This window comes from Microtus pennsylvanicus, chromosome 3, assembly GCF_037038515.1.
Source record: "Microtus pennsylvanicus isolate mMicPen1 chromosome 3, mMicPen1.hap1, whole genome shotgun sequence".
In the NCBI taxonomy this organism is placed as follows: domain Eukaryota; kingdom Metazoa; phylum Chordata; class Mammalia; order Rodentia; family Cricetidae; genus Microtus; species Microtus pennsylvanicus.
The window spans coordinates 35,945,978-35,960,237 of NC_134581.1; the positions used below are offsets into that span (position 1 = coordinate 35,945,978).

General features: G+C 45.2%; 1 protein-coding gene across 3 annotated transcripts; it reads right to left on the reverse strand.

The window, feature by feature from the left end:
* Nucleotides 1–9,980: 9,980 nt before the first annotated feature.
* On the reverse strand, nucleotides 9,981–13,228 carry Tpbg (trophoblast glycoprotein). Of its 3 annotated transcripts, none has more exons than XM_075965090.1 (2): nucleotides 12,873–13,228; nucleotides 9,981–11,840 (listed from the first exon to the last, which is right to left on the reverse strand). In XM_075965090.1, exon 2 carries the CDS (start codon nucleotides 11,511–11,513, stop codon nucleotides 10,233–10,235), a length of 1,281 nt encoding a protein of 426 aa, XP_075821205.1. In that variant the 5' UTR covers nucleotides 11,514–11,840; nucleotides 12,873–13,228; the 3' UTR covers nucleotides 9,981–10,232. The 3 variants fall into 3 exon arrangements, with proteins under 3 accessions (XP_075821205.1, XP_075821206.1, XP_075821207.1); XM_075965091.1 differs by lacking the exon at nucleotides 12,873–13,228 and adding an exon at nucleotides 12,525–12,613; XM_075965092.1 differs by lacking the exon at nucleotides 12,873–13,228 and adding an exon at nucleotides 12,019–12,139.
* Between the last annotated feature and the right edge of the window lie 1,032 nt (nucleotides 13,229–14,260).

Below are 14,260 nucleotides of genomic sequence, written 5' to 3' on the forward strand. Positions count from 1 at the left end.
GCGATTACCTACATTGCTCTTACATCAACCATCTTCCAAAGGATGCAGCTCATGGCCTCAAGCAAAAACTGATCATTCAAGTTCACAAAGGAAATCTTCGGCACCAATCCCGATCCCTGCGGTCACACAGCGCTGCCACCCTTTCACAGCAAGGGCTTCTTAGCCATCACAGAGATTTTTATTTTCACTTTAGATTTCTAAATGATATTGTGTGCTGTACGAAGCTGCTCATCCATCTGCATGTATGTACATGTGTATGTGTATGTATGTTTGTCCAATCCCATGACCCGGTGCTAGCATTACAGACATAACCCAACATGCCCCGCTTCTTACGTAAGTGCTGGAATTTGGCCTCAGATCTTTATGTTTGCAAAGCAAGGATTTTACAAATCTCTCCACTCCTTAAATGGTAAACTTTGGTCCTCTTTTCAACATGCAATTTATTCAGGTCCATATAATATGGCCATTGTTCCTCTGTATTAAACAAACAAGCAAACAAACAAAATATCAGGGCTGAAGAGACGGCTCAATGGTTAAGAGGTCTTGTTGCTTTTCCAGAGGATCTGAGTTCAATTCTCAGTACTCACAACAGTCAGTTCACAACTATCTGAAACTGCAGCTCCAGGGACACAATACCGTCAAGCCTCTGAGTGTCCTATACACACATACATACACCAAAATAAATATTTCAAAAACATCAAATGCAGTGATTTCTGTGTGTATGACTTAACATTTAAAAAATGGAGCCAGCTAGATGGGAAGGGGTGTTTGCCATCAAGCCTGGTGAGCCAACCTCAAAGCCTGGCGTGTGAACGGCAGAGGAGAGAACGGAATCCTGCATGTGGTCCTCTGACCTCCACATGTGTACCAGGGCACGTGTGCACACACATACATACGCAAATAAATAAATAAATATAAATTTTAAAAAACAAAGACGCAAAATTGCAACTAAATGACCAGTTACGTGGTTTTCAGAATGCCTTAGGCTGCGGTTGCTGGGCAGGAATCTGTGATTTCCTTTTTCCCAGCTTACACAGCACCGCAGGTGTTACAGTGGTACAGGCTGGAATGGCGATACAGCACAGTGGCTAAGAACACCTACTACAACAGAACTTTAATTTCAGCTTCAAGTTGTAGCTGTACCATTTACCTAGCTATGTGAATCTGGGCAGGCTATTTACCTTCCAGGGTGCCCCAGTTTTTCCACCAATGAAATGGTCTCTCTTTTCCCATTAAGAAGACAAGATTACTTAGTACTTTTAGTCAACTATGTGAATAATATAAAGTTATGTATGCAACACAAAGCCATATGCATCCATACCCAGTGTGTAGTGCAGAGCCAATTTAAAACGAAAATGTCTCCATAGCTCAAGCCCTCTCCGCCAGATTAGTCTGCCTACAACAATGGGTATTAGAATCTGACCCCATGGGTTTTGGGGATTTTTGTTTTGTTTTTATGTCTATCCTCAGATGCTTTTAAGTCTCCCCTCTCTACTTCTCGCTCCTCCAGGATCTGGAGAAACCAATACAAACTAACTGACTAGTGCTCTCTTGGTATGGCAAGGCCATTGAGGAGAATTCAAGCCATACAGACCTAGAAACTCTCATCTGGTCTCACATAACCACAATCAAAACCAGATCCACTCTCGTGCCTTGTTCAAGCCAGTCCAGACCAGTGTGAATAATGTCTGCCCTGCTCATTTCAGATCTTTTCATACCTTCTCGGTGTGTGTGTGTGTGTGTGTGTGTGTGTGTGTGTGTGTGTGTGTGATCAATTTTAAAATCCAAACCGCTTTTAAGTGGGGAAATCAACACTCAAGCAATGGAGGGGGAAAGGTGGTGGTCAAGTACTGTCCCCGGCTTGATGACGGCTGGTCCACTGGAGTCTCTTTTCTCTTCCTCTTGGCCTCTCACTGGCCTTACTTATCATAGGCATGCCACAACTTAATACCAGAATTATGGCCTTCACTAAGTTTTCAGTGGTCATAGTGCCTTATTGACATCAAATATCCCATAATAGGCAAGCATGGCCCAGCAGGTCATCAGTTGACTTGGCACTTAAAATTAGCAGGAAAAAAATGAGACCTCATGGACCTTACTCCACAGGTGAAATGGCACATTTCAGTACAAAGACAAGAAGACAAGAGCTACAAGAATTCAAAGCTATCATTTGAACTATAGGAGCAATAATTTCTACTATTTCGACTTTAATTGCCCAATTTGGCCACTGGTGAGACTTGATAGAAATGAATCGCATCTAATAGAGGACCCTCAGTGAAGACTCTCAGATCCAGTGATTATTCAAATATCTAACTTAAATTATTTAAATATTACACTGATGGCAACTTCATCTTCCAAGATTCGTTTGTCACACTCATTCAAGAAACAAAGACCCAGAGGCTCACGGAGAGCAGTGGGGTATCACACATGAGCACACACACACACACACACACACACACACACACACACACACAGCACCAGGCCCTACTACCTCAATTAAATCTCTAGTAATCACATTGCAGCTAACTGCTGCACACTTCCCTTATGCTACTGCAAAACAATGATTTACCTCACAACACCCATGATGTCAAAACAAGTCCAACATCTTTTAGTTCAGAGGGTCACATAATATTAACTTATTTTAATTAAGCTCATTTATTTGACCCATGAATCAGGACCCTCCCAAACAAAAGGTGTTGTGTCTAAACTGCACCATATCTAGAAGTCTGTTTAATATCCCTCCCCCAGGCTCCTTCACTCCAGAAATCTCACCGGCCTTTCCTTATTGTGGCCACCACTGTCTGCTGGTTTCTAAAGCAACGTAAGTGTCCTCCTCTTGCCCGTGCTACACAGTATTGAAACATCAACTGCTTACGGCATCCTCCACAATACTGAGCCATTCTGGAGATAAAGTCCTGCAGTGACCCAGTCTGTGATCCTCAGCATCCAGTTTGTCTCTTGGGTTGTAGACCATGAAACAACACTCTTCAGACTCAGCAATTATGGAGACCTCCTTGTCATCATGGAAATGTCATACAGAATACAACCAAGCTGGGCTTTCTGACATATCTGACCTACAGGAAGAAGTGACTTGCTCAATTGCAGTACTGTAAGATTCCAGCCCTCTCCCACCTCTATTGGAGACTTGAGAGTCCCATGAGATGAGTATTTGGAAAAGGCAGTCTGTAAGCGTTACTGATGTCAAAGTCACCCTGTCATGTGATGACATTCTCTATAAGCTCTTGCCATCTAATCTCAGTCAATACACCCGTGATGAGGAGTTGTCACCAAAATTGCTAAACTCCATGCAGTCATCTTGGCCTAGAAGATGTTTTCTAGCACTCAGTTCAATGTTTAGATTCTGGTAGACTCTTGGGATAGTACCAATGATCTAGTCAATTCATCACTAACAGCAACTATTCTTACAGTTGCATGAATATACACTTACTAATGTAGAAAGAGGTCTTCAGACATCACTGCCAGTGGAGGCAGCTCAATCGTTTCCTGGCCACCCAGACCCGAAATAAACACACAGAAACTACATTAATTGAAACACTGCACTCGGGAGGCAGAGGCAGGCGGATCTCTGTGAGTTCGAGACAAGCCTGGTCTACCGAGCTAGCTCCAGGACAGGCTCCAAAGCCACAGAGAAACCGTCTCGAAAAACCAAAAAAAAAAAAAAAAAAAAAAAAAAAACACTGCTTGGCCAATCACCAATCACTTAAGTGTATTTCTAGCTAGCATTTACATCTTAAATTTATCCATTTCTATTGTTTTATATTTTACCATGAAGTTTGCGACTTACTGGCACCTTTATCCTCCAGCAGCTACGTGGCGTCACATTGACTCCGCCTAATCTCTCTCCACATCTGTCTGCTTGGAATTCTTGCCTTGCCCTATTCTGCACTGCAATAGGCCCAAAGAAACTTCTTTATTAACCAATGGTATTCACAGCATACAGAGGGGAATCCCACATCAACTCATTATCTCTTCCAAGCATGTAGCCTTTCAGACAGTGGCCAAGATCTACATTTCTCTCAACATGCACACATGGTTCCTAAAGACGGCAGTCAGTGGTACTTTTACCACTAGCCTGGTACTTCAGACCTCATCAATGGCAATGTGGCTTGTTTAAACAAGTTATACATCGCTGAATGAAACATTAGTGTGCTTCGGCCATCCATCATTATCAGTGGTATATCCTAACAGTTCACATCCATTTGTGATACCCATGCAGTGACACTTTGTGAGCCTCAGCCGTTCTCTTCCACAGGATGAAGCTAGTGTCAAGATTTCAAAACATCAATGCTCCATCTCTTATTGCTGTTCCCTGTGGTGAGTCTTTCTCCCACCCATCATCTGAGGTTCCTCTTCTTCAAAATAACCCTAAAAGATAACTAGTCCACAACCCCTTCCACATTCTTCCAGCCAAAGTTTCTCCCTACTTGAAATCACACCACACTGTGAGTCTTGGGTCTGCTATCTTTCACTCTATAGCAAAACTGTTTATATTATGCTATTCCAAAAGCTCAAGTTTTGAGCGTGTGTCCTAGAGACAACTCCCCAGACTCGCCCCACACACAAACAAAAAACTTGCAGTTTAAATCCATCTGACTTTTACTAACCTAGATGTAAGGCAGTAAATCACCATCCTCTCTCAACCCCAGCCTGATCTTCAGAGGGCTTTGCTCAAAGTCTGCCTTACAGGAGACACTTGGTAGAAGTTATTATCATCCCTGAGCCTCACTAGTAGGTGTGAAACAACTGTATGTCAGAAACTCATTTTTAAAACTCTATCCCAACAACGGTACCTGATACACAGGAAGCATTCAATAAATATTTATTGACTCACCTGGATAAATGATTCATGGAGCCTCGCTGAGATTTTAAGGCAAATAAATGAGAAGATCAATACACAGTTCACAGCTTGCACGGAATTTAAATGATCGGATACACCCGTAACATCTGAAATAAAAGCAGAGTGCAGGCAAGGACACAGCTTGCCTGGAAAACTACTTCCTATCGTGGAAAAGGTCAATTAACTTCGCACATGTTCCTTCATACCTGCCTCCTTCCTGCCTTCCTTCCACTTCTCTGTCTTATTCTAAGCCAACTAAACTTCTAAATGTATTGCTTTCATGAAGAAAATCGGCACTCACAGGTTTAAAACTGCAACTAGCTGGTTTTCTTCTTATTCAAAATCCTGTCCACAAATGTTTTATTGCTCTGTAAAATTTGATATAAAACCCTTAGGATAAAAGGGGAACTCTGTACTTTTAAATAGGCTTCAACATTACTTTCAAGTTTAGGTAAAGGCAGTCATTCTCCTTCAAGCGTCTGTACTAAGAGAGAAAATGGCAAAAGCAGAAACATAAGCAGGCACAATGCTCACTACAGGATCACCTAAGCCACAAGACCTGCCCTCTTGTATTCTAAAAGCAGCTACCAAAGTAATTTTAGGGATAGTGGCAATGATTGCAAGTAAATCACATGCAAATTACATATACAAGATACAAGTGACAGGAAGAGAAACCAGTTTATCTCAACATTAAGACTTTCCCCACTTGATGACAGTATCATACACTGAGTATTCCTGACCCCTGGAGCTTTAAATACTTAAAATTATGTTTATATTTAAATATTTTGAAAAGTATAAATTAGCTTAAATATGTATTTTAATATGTATACCCACATTTGGGATCTATATGAATGAGCACAGGTGTCTGATTGGAAAGCTGTCTTCGCTGAAGCTCACTGCCATCACATTCTACCACTGGAGACTGTCCATGAAGGACATGATTGTAAACTGACCAGCCTAAAGTCACAGCTAGTCCACTTCCCCTGTGTACAAACAGTGGCCCTTAAATATCATATACCACAGCTGTCTTTGGAGTACTATGTGGGAAAAGCCTACAAGTTCTCAATAAAAAAAATTAAACCACAACTATATCCTTAAATTAAAACATATTATTAAATAGGTACTTTCCACAGAAAAAGTCTTATTTTTGGTTGTATTTTAAGTTTTTGCTTCCTTGATAACAAGTGTTTTCTGACATTAATCAAATTAAACAGAATCATAAATAGGCCTTATTATCATAAAATGTTGGCTAAACAGTGAGAGCATATTTAATAAAAGTTTACGTGTTGGTTTGTAATATAGCAGTCATAACTTAGGGCACATTTTTATTTAGGATAATTAAGCAAACCTAGTTTCCTACACGATGCATTCAAAGGTGCCCATCTAAGTCTCCTCACAATCCACATAAATGTCAAACCTTCTGCAGTCGGTGGCATGTGTGCCGCAGTGGGAGACGGCTGGGGTTCTTGTCCGTGGGGCTGCATGCACAGACAGCAACCCCGTGCCGCGGCAGGACTGGCCAGGCTATCAACACACGGCACAGACAGCAACCCCGAGCCGCGGCAGGACTGGCCAGGCTATCAACACACGGCACAGACAGCAACCCCGGCCGCGGCAGGACTGGCCAGTCTATCAACACACGGCACAGACAGCAACCCCGTGCCGCGGCAGGACTGGCCAGGCTATCAACACACGGCCCTTACTACAGCGAGAGTGCTCCGTGTTGCTGGAGCTGCGCTGTTTGCGTCCAGACCCCGGAAGGATGGCGACACACACCTGGTACAGGCACAACCAGCAGAGCAGACCATACCATGCAAAACTGACCCTTTCGCCTGGCCACCAACCTCGTGGCCATGAACTCGGCCTAATTTGTTTCATTTCTTGTATGTTACCCACAAATAGAATTTCCTCCCTTTCTCGCCTACCTGATCTAATGAAAGTCTGTCATCCTGGTGCAGCTCCAAAGGTTGGACAGGTAGGAGATTTCGGAGCAAGAAGAAAAAAACGTGCCTAACTCTTAGCCTTGCAGATCATCACGGTCTCCGTTATCGAAGTCTCGAAGTCTTTGGAGAAAGATCAATATGGAAACTGGGAATGAGATAAAGGATGAACTCCAGCAAACTTGAGTAGCAAAGCTCCTAATATCTTCAACAAAGTAAGGTTCGCATTAGTGGAGCCCCAGGCCAAAGGGAGAAGAACGAAATTATAACTGCGGGAAAAAGCCATCGACCGGTTGCCTTATACCACAGCCACTGCTAAAAGATGTTACAGTAAGGTGTCACTGATTTTTTAATTAAATACTGCAATGAGCATTAATTTGCATTGATTGTCAATCATGATGTTTCATGAGAACTTACTAATTGGGTCACCCATGTGTTGCAACTCAGCCTTCCTGTTCATCTTTTAGGGAGGAACTGTTCTTAAAACAAAGAAAACAAAATCAACCCATCAAATGTGTTTCAAAGCCTCCCTGCTTTGTAAGAGAAACCTTATAGATGACCAATGACGTGCACTCAGGGCAGCTGACTGGCAAGAATTAAGGCTGCAGAGCGAAAGCCACCAAAGAGCTCTTACCTAGGGTCAAACAGCCGCACTGTCCTAATGTCTTTGCTTCACTAATTAGGCATGCATTCGATATCTGAATAGCTTTTCAAATTAGGAGATTAAGAGATGCATTTTTCTAATTTTCTTCAAATGCAATTTGCTAAGGATAAAGGATGTCTGCTGAATACTTACCTTCTGAAATAAAGTATAGTAACAAAACAGGATTTTCGTAGCTTTCTAAGAGCCATGTATAATGGGAAAGAGCAGTGTTGATACAACAAGTGTAATTATTTTAAATAAAGTCACAACTTGCATCTTTCACATTCCCTATCACCCCCATACGCTGGTTGTGTTTATATTGCACTTGTCCTCCAAGGAACTTCGAATGTTGGTGCGCTTCTGGACCGCATGTATTATAACTGTACAAAATAAGGCTCTAGGTGCATCTGCAAGTTCATGCGGGAGAGGATGGGTGGGGGCGGAAGGAAGAATGACAGCCTCAAAACAGCCACCTCCGAACAGGCAAATCATCTTCATTTGATGGATTCATCACTGCTTTGGGAGTTGATAGAGAAAAAAAAAAGTACAAGAATAAAAACCGATGAATCTACAGAGTTCCTGAATCTTCAGTAATGCACAATTTTTAACTCTTCAATTATCAGGGGGCAAAGAAATAATCCCTGTAAAACAAGCTCCATCAAAACCACATAATATCTACACATCCACCAACCTGCCATCAATAGCTCATTTCTTTTATTTATTGGGTATTTTTTTACTGTTTTTGGCACACTAACATCTTCATTATTCTTTGAAAGTAATGGCAGTCAGCGAGTTTATGAACATCACATACACCCTTAACATGTTCAACGAAACACTAAGTAGCCTTACTCAGGTAATTATAGGAGCAGAAATATTACCCATACATAGTAAATACTATTTCACAAAATAAGTCACACAGAACTGAAGATCTTAAGGCCCCATTTCTGACTAGACCATATAACCAGTTCTAAACATCGAATAGATTCACATAGTTTTGAAAACTGAACCCAACTACAAGAAGTAATCTGCAAAAGAGCTTTATAATTTAAGGTATGATCTATTTATTTATAAAAATAGCAAAGTATAAGTTTTATTTCAAATGTAAGATACTACAGACATGAATCACTTAAAAGCAAGGCAGGTTCTGAAGTTTGTTGGTGCAAGTGTCCTCCTATTTAAAGTTAGGGAATAATGGCTAGATTTAAGTTCCTTTATATAATGGCTTGGAGACAGAGAAATGAAATTTACTGTTCACTGTAGTGACCAGTGATGACAGGGGGCAGGGATTAGAGATGAGAGAGAAGAGTATCGATGAAGAATTGCTTCAATTTATACCTAAATATGATTTATTATTTACGGAGATAAATACACTTACCTAGTGCTCAGAGCTTAGCCTTTTTAAAAAAGCTCTCAAATTCCTAAATACTGAACATAAAACCCAATAATTACTTATAACACTTAAGTAATTATAAAAATACATTCTTTGATCCATTTTGAACATTTAGAAAATATTCTCAAGACTCTGAATTCCAAATTATGACCTCTGAAAAGACTTTGTGTTTTAAAAATATTTTATTCCAGATTATTTTAAGATACTTTATTTTCACACATTTATGGCCACCACATGACTCATCCTTGGCTCTGAAATTCCATGGAGCAACTTCATTCAGTTTTGCTAATATTTCTGTCTTAACAACTTCATCTGTCTAGACCAGGAAGCAGCTGTGAGATGCTTCTCATGAAGAACTCATCACTGTAACCAGCTTCACAATGCTGAACACCATTAACTTGGGGACCTCTAAGAGTCTGGCCCTGTAAATATTTTAATTCTATTTAAGCCCTAAAAGAATCTGGCCATTTCAGAACTATCTTGTCTGTTTATATAAGACACGGCTCTAGTTTGATCTCAGGTCCGCTAACTAATAACTCATGATTTGAACCAAAACAACTCAATATCATTCACTGCCTTTCATCCTCATTTCAAAATACCAAACTTGAACACACCATGTTTCTTTTAAGACTTTTTATTGATGTTTTGTTTTGTTTTTTAAACAATCCAGTCTGTTGGATCTCAATGCAGTTTATAAAAGAAAAAAGAAAAAGAAAGAAAAAAGAAAAACCCTTAGGACGGTTTCCTATAAACTGCAATCAAAAAGTAATTTAGTTTGTCAAAGAGGTTATCTGAAGTTGCAATTTTCTTTAATATGCAGAATAGTAAAATGTAAGCATGCTCTTGGATGCAGGTGCTCCTGTGCACTAGGTTCTATAAAAGAGCTTGCTAAGGTCTGCAGGCAGTTTGGGGATGCAATTATTTTCTCCATAATTTATGTAGGTGAGGATGAAACTCATATTTATGAATAAAGTATTTTTCTCAAAAAATCTGAGGCAGCTTCCGTTGAATGCTCTCTGTGCTATACCTTGAACTGAATTAAGAAAGAGTCCATGTCCATGCTGGAACTTTTGAAAAAAAAGAAAAAAAAACAAAAAAACTCCCTCCGCAGGCATCGAGGATTACCGAAAGGAAAGGGGTAAATAAACATTGTATGCACGACTGTTTATGTTCTTACATTAACAGAACACACCAATATTTTACATAACAAGGAAGCAAAATCCCTTCACTGCTTTCAGTCAAAGTCACTGGTGTGGATGATGGAGGGTGGAGGTGGAGCAAGCCTAGTAAAGGGAAAAAACAAAAAACAAAACAAACAAACAAAAACCAACTGAAGTCTACAGCTCATGCACAGTTGTCCTGTTTCTGAAGTCTACACTGCATGCAGACCAGTCCTGTTTCTCAGACATCAGAGTTGGAACTGAGATTTGTCAACCTGGGGTCCGCATTGATCTCGTATCTGTAATGATACCCTTCCATGTGATCCCTGCACGCATCTCTGATGTTATGCATCCACTTTTTTATGCCTTTACGGTTCAAATACAAAACGAGGAGGAAAATAGCGCCTATCAGAGCTAAAACAATACCTAGAAAGACATAGGAAGTCTGCAGGGATGGGGGAAGGAGAGCATCACAGTCCAGGTCAGAGCTGTTGAGCTCCAAGAGGCCACGGTTCCTCATTTTTTCTGGGAATGCACAGGTGAGCTTGGCTTTATCGGGCACCACCTCTGTCTCTTTAAGCCAGGTCACCAGGTCAGCAATGTAGCAGTCGCAAACCCAGGGATTGTTGTCCAGGTACACCTTGACACGAGGCAGGCCTTGCCACTCAGCCAAAGTGGAGTTGTGAAGGACCTTGAGAGCATTGTCCTCCAAGTGGAGGCTTTCGAGGTGTGTCAGGTTGCGGAAGGATGCATACGTCAGGCTCACCAAGGAGTTGTTCCGAAGGTCCAGGTGGCTGAGACTCGGCAGTTGGGCCAGTAAATCCCGAGGCAGGTAAAGGAAGTGATTACTGGCCAGCTCAAGGCGCTGCAGCCCTTGGAGCGCAAAGCCTGAGCGTAGGGCAGCTGCCACCATGCCCTCAAAGGCCACCATGCCCTCGAAGCTTCCGTTCTGCCGCTGATCCTCAGGGGGCACAATGTGATTCAGGAACAGCTCCTCCAGGGAGCTAGGGGCCGAGACGCTGGCGTTGCTGCCCGCAAAGGCGAAGGCGCTGAGGTTGGTGAGAGGGTTGTGGCTGAGGTCGAGGTGGCGCAGGCCGGGCAGATGCTCGAAGGCACCTGCACACACCTCCTTCAGGTGGTTGCCGCTGAGGTTGAGCGTCGCCAGGTCGGCGAGCGGTGGCCGCCGGGCGAAAGCGCCAGCCGGGAGCACGGTCATCTGGTTGCCGGTGATGAAGAGGTTGCGAACGTAGGAAGGCAGGTCCGCGGGCACCTCCATCAGGTTGCGGTTAACGCACTTAACCGTGCGCGCCGCCTCGGAGCACTCGCACGCCGCCGGGCATCGCTCGGCTGGCGGAGGCTGCACAGACCCCGAGGCCAGGAACGCCGCCGGGGAGGTGGAAGACGAGGGTACCGAAGAGCTGGGCGCCGACGCGGAGACCCAACCCAGCAGCACCAGTGCCAGTCGTGCCAGGCGCAGCCGCCCGTCTCCGGCGGTGGGGCCCCGGGAGCCCGCCCCAGGCATCGCGGCTCGCAGCTCCCCGGAGCTGGGACAGCGCCCGCTCCGAAGGCTCGACCGGCTGGGCCCGGCGGGCGCGAGCCGGCCGCAAGTGTCGGCTACAAACTTTCCACGCGTGGGAGTCAATTGGGGAGGGGCACCAAAGCCGGAACTTGGTTTACCCCGGGCCACCGGGCGTCCCCCTCCCGGAGCGGTTCCCCGCCCTTCCCTCCAGCGAGTACGCACGACCGGTAGCGACACGGGCCTCAGCGCTCCTCCTCCCGCCGCCGCTGGGGTGGCACCTCCTCGACTCTTTTGTTGGCGCCTTTCGCAGGGCAGGATCCGATGAGCGACCTGGGACAAGAGGGAGAGAAGTGTGAGGAGCGGCGATAGCCGCCGCGCCCCGAGTACAAGCCAAGTTCTCCCCACCCTTCCTACTCAGCCCTAGCCTCCGCGCGCGTCCTTCCCCACAGAGGGACGCGGTCCCCACTCCCGAGCGCTAAGCCTGCCTCTTCCGGGCCCACATCTGTACCAGAGCCACCTCCCGCCTGGCTCCTGCAGCGGGGATTGCACTCTTCTCTCGCCTAGAACTTCTCGCAGAGCCCGCTGCGTCCTGCAAGCAAACTTCTCCCTTCCCCAGCTCCCGGCTCCCACCGCCCCCGCCGACCACCTGCCTTCCGGGGTCCCCGCCCCCGCCGCGCCTCCCCGCCCAGGTTGGGATGAGAGCGAAGTTTCGGGTTACACGACTCTTTCCATCTTTTTGTGCCTTCTTGAATTTGTGGAGAAAGGGGTGCGGAGCCATACAGCTGTCGCCCACTCCCGACTCCCAGTTCGTGGCCCTCCAGCCTCCCCCCCCCCCCCCAGATCCCGAAGGGGCTTCAGGCGTCTCCAGAAAGGGGAAGGGAATCTCCAACAAAGCGGCTGTGTATCATGGGCGGGTTAGCAGCCAGACCCCCACTCCCTTCACGCCCCAGTGTGGAAAGGAATCCCGACCCCGCCTCCAGGTCCTGTTCTGGCCGCTGGGTCCCCGCCGCTCACCTCCGCGCCTGGCGCCTCCAAAGCCAACTCCGAGTCCCCGCGCCTACCCGGCTCCCGCTGCGGGCGCCGACTCTCCTCGCACCCCAGCCCCTAGCCCAACCTCCACTGCTGGGAAAAACCAAGCCGGGGGGCGGGGGAGGGCCGGGGCTGCGGGACAGATTGCATCCGTGCAGCCCACCTCGGCTGCCAGTGGGGGGCTTTAAGGAGGGGAACGAGGGAGACCAGGGCTGCGCGGTTTCTGCTGGCGGGGATAAACGAACCACGCGCCCGGTAAAGGTGAGAGGTTTCCCTTCTGTTCCCCCTCCCTAGCATCCTTTGGTGGTTCCGTATTTTGCATAGCGTATTTACCTCGGATAGAAACAAAACCGCTGGTAGATCTCTTGGAATTCACGCTGCTTCGGGCATCGCCGGCAGTGCTGAGATGGATTTTAGCGTGACCCACATCAACGCAAAGGAACGAGCTGCACACGTTACATCCGCCACAGCAAGCGCCCGGGTTGTGAGGGAGATTCAGAAAGTCTCCTCTCGCGTGGCTCGGTTAGGCTGGCAACTTCAGATTCAGGGGTAGTTAGTTAATGCCTTCCTACCTGTGCCACCCCCGCACGCCTTGGGTAGTTATGAAACTTGGGAAGAGTCAACTTTAAAGTGGGGGAGGGTTAGTGGAAAGGACACTCATTCTTGATTCATTATGAGGTTCTTTTTTTTCCCTCTCCTCTCAAAATTAAAACCAGAGGGAAGAAAACGGCAGCTAAAACACCCCAGAAACAAAGGCAAATAGCAAAGATGTGAGTCACCCGGAAAGCTCCCTCCACCAGATTCGGAGCGTTGTGTCAGCACAAGTCACTTACGCAGGGAGCGCTCGCGGCGGGAGGTGGGCGGGCTGACCTAGGAAAGAAGTTTGTCCCAAAGTGTGTCTCCCAAGAGGCCCTGGCAGGCGCCGGATGATGGATTAGGGAAAAAACTGGAATGCTTATAGGACCAATGTCATTAAATGGGGGAGATTTGGAGTTTCGAAAGCCCTGCCATTTCTCTCTTAAAAACTCTTTATCTCCTTTTCCCCAGGCAAATAATTTTCCCCGATGTAAAAAGTGTGGGTTATTGCAGTCATGTTCATTTTAGAGAGAAAATGACAGGAGAAACATGGCTGAGGAAAATGAAGACCAGTAAAATAAAAGAGATCAAATTAACGATGCAAGGGATTGTCCCCCCAACATGCAGCATTGCTGTAGTGGTCCAATTCTGAATCTGTGCCTGATTCCTTCTGTGGAAAGACAGTTTAGACAAACACCAGCCAAAATGGCCCAGGGGAAAAAAAAAACTGCAGAGCCTGGAGACTGCAAAGATTTGTGCAAAAAGACAGTTTCATTAATTTGCATCTTCAGCACATTTTTATCTAAATCCCTTTCTCTTATTTTTAAAAGTGTTTTTGCAATATAAATGTGAAAAGCTTTTGGGGGAAAAAACGAACTCAGAAGCTGAAGTCCCGTTGTATATGGCAATCATGGAGATGGTTATATAAATCCATACATATGCTAAAACTCAGAAGACTGTACACCAAAAAAGACAATTTTACTGCCTAGCTTTTGTAGTAAAGTAAATGGCATGGGTAGAATTTTTCTGGTCCTCTGGCACGATCTGAAATCTGAGTCTGTCAAAAGAGCAAGCGCTCTGGTGCTCTGGCTTTTGAGAATTTAGGAAAATTCTAAATACTCTCATCTGATCCTCAAACCATCTCT

What these genes read in the sequence shown, in the direction of transcription:
- Tpbg (XM_075965090.1), bottom strand. Translation starts at nt 11,513, where the DNA reads ATGCCTGGGGCGGGCTCCCGGGGCCCCACCGCCGGAGACGGGCGGCTG.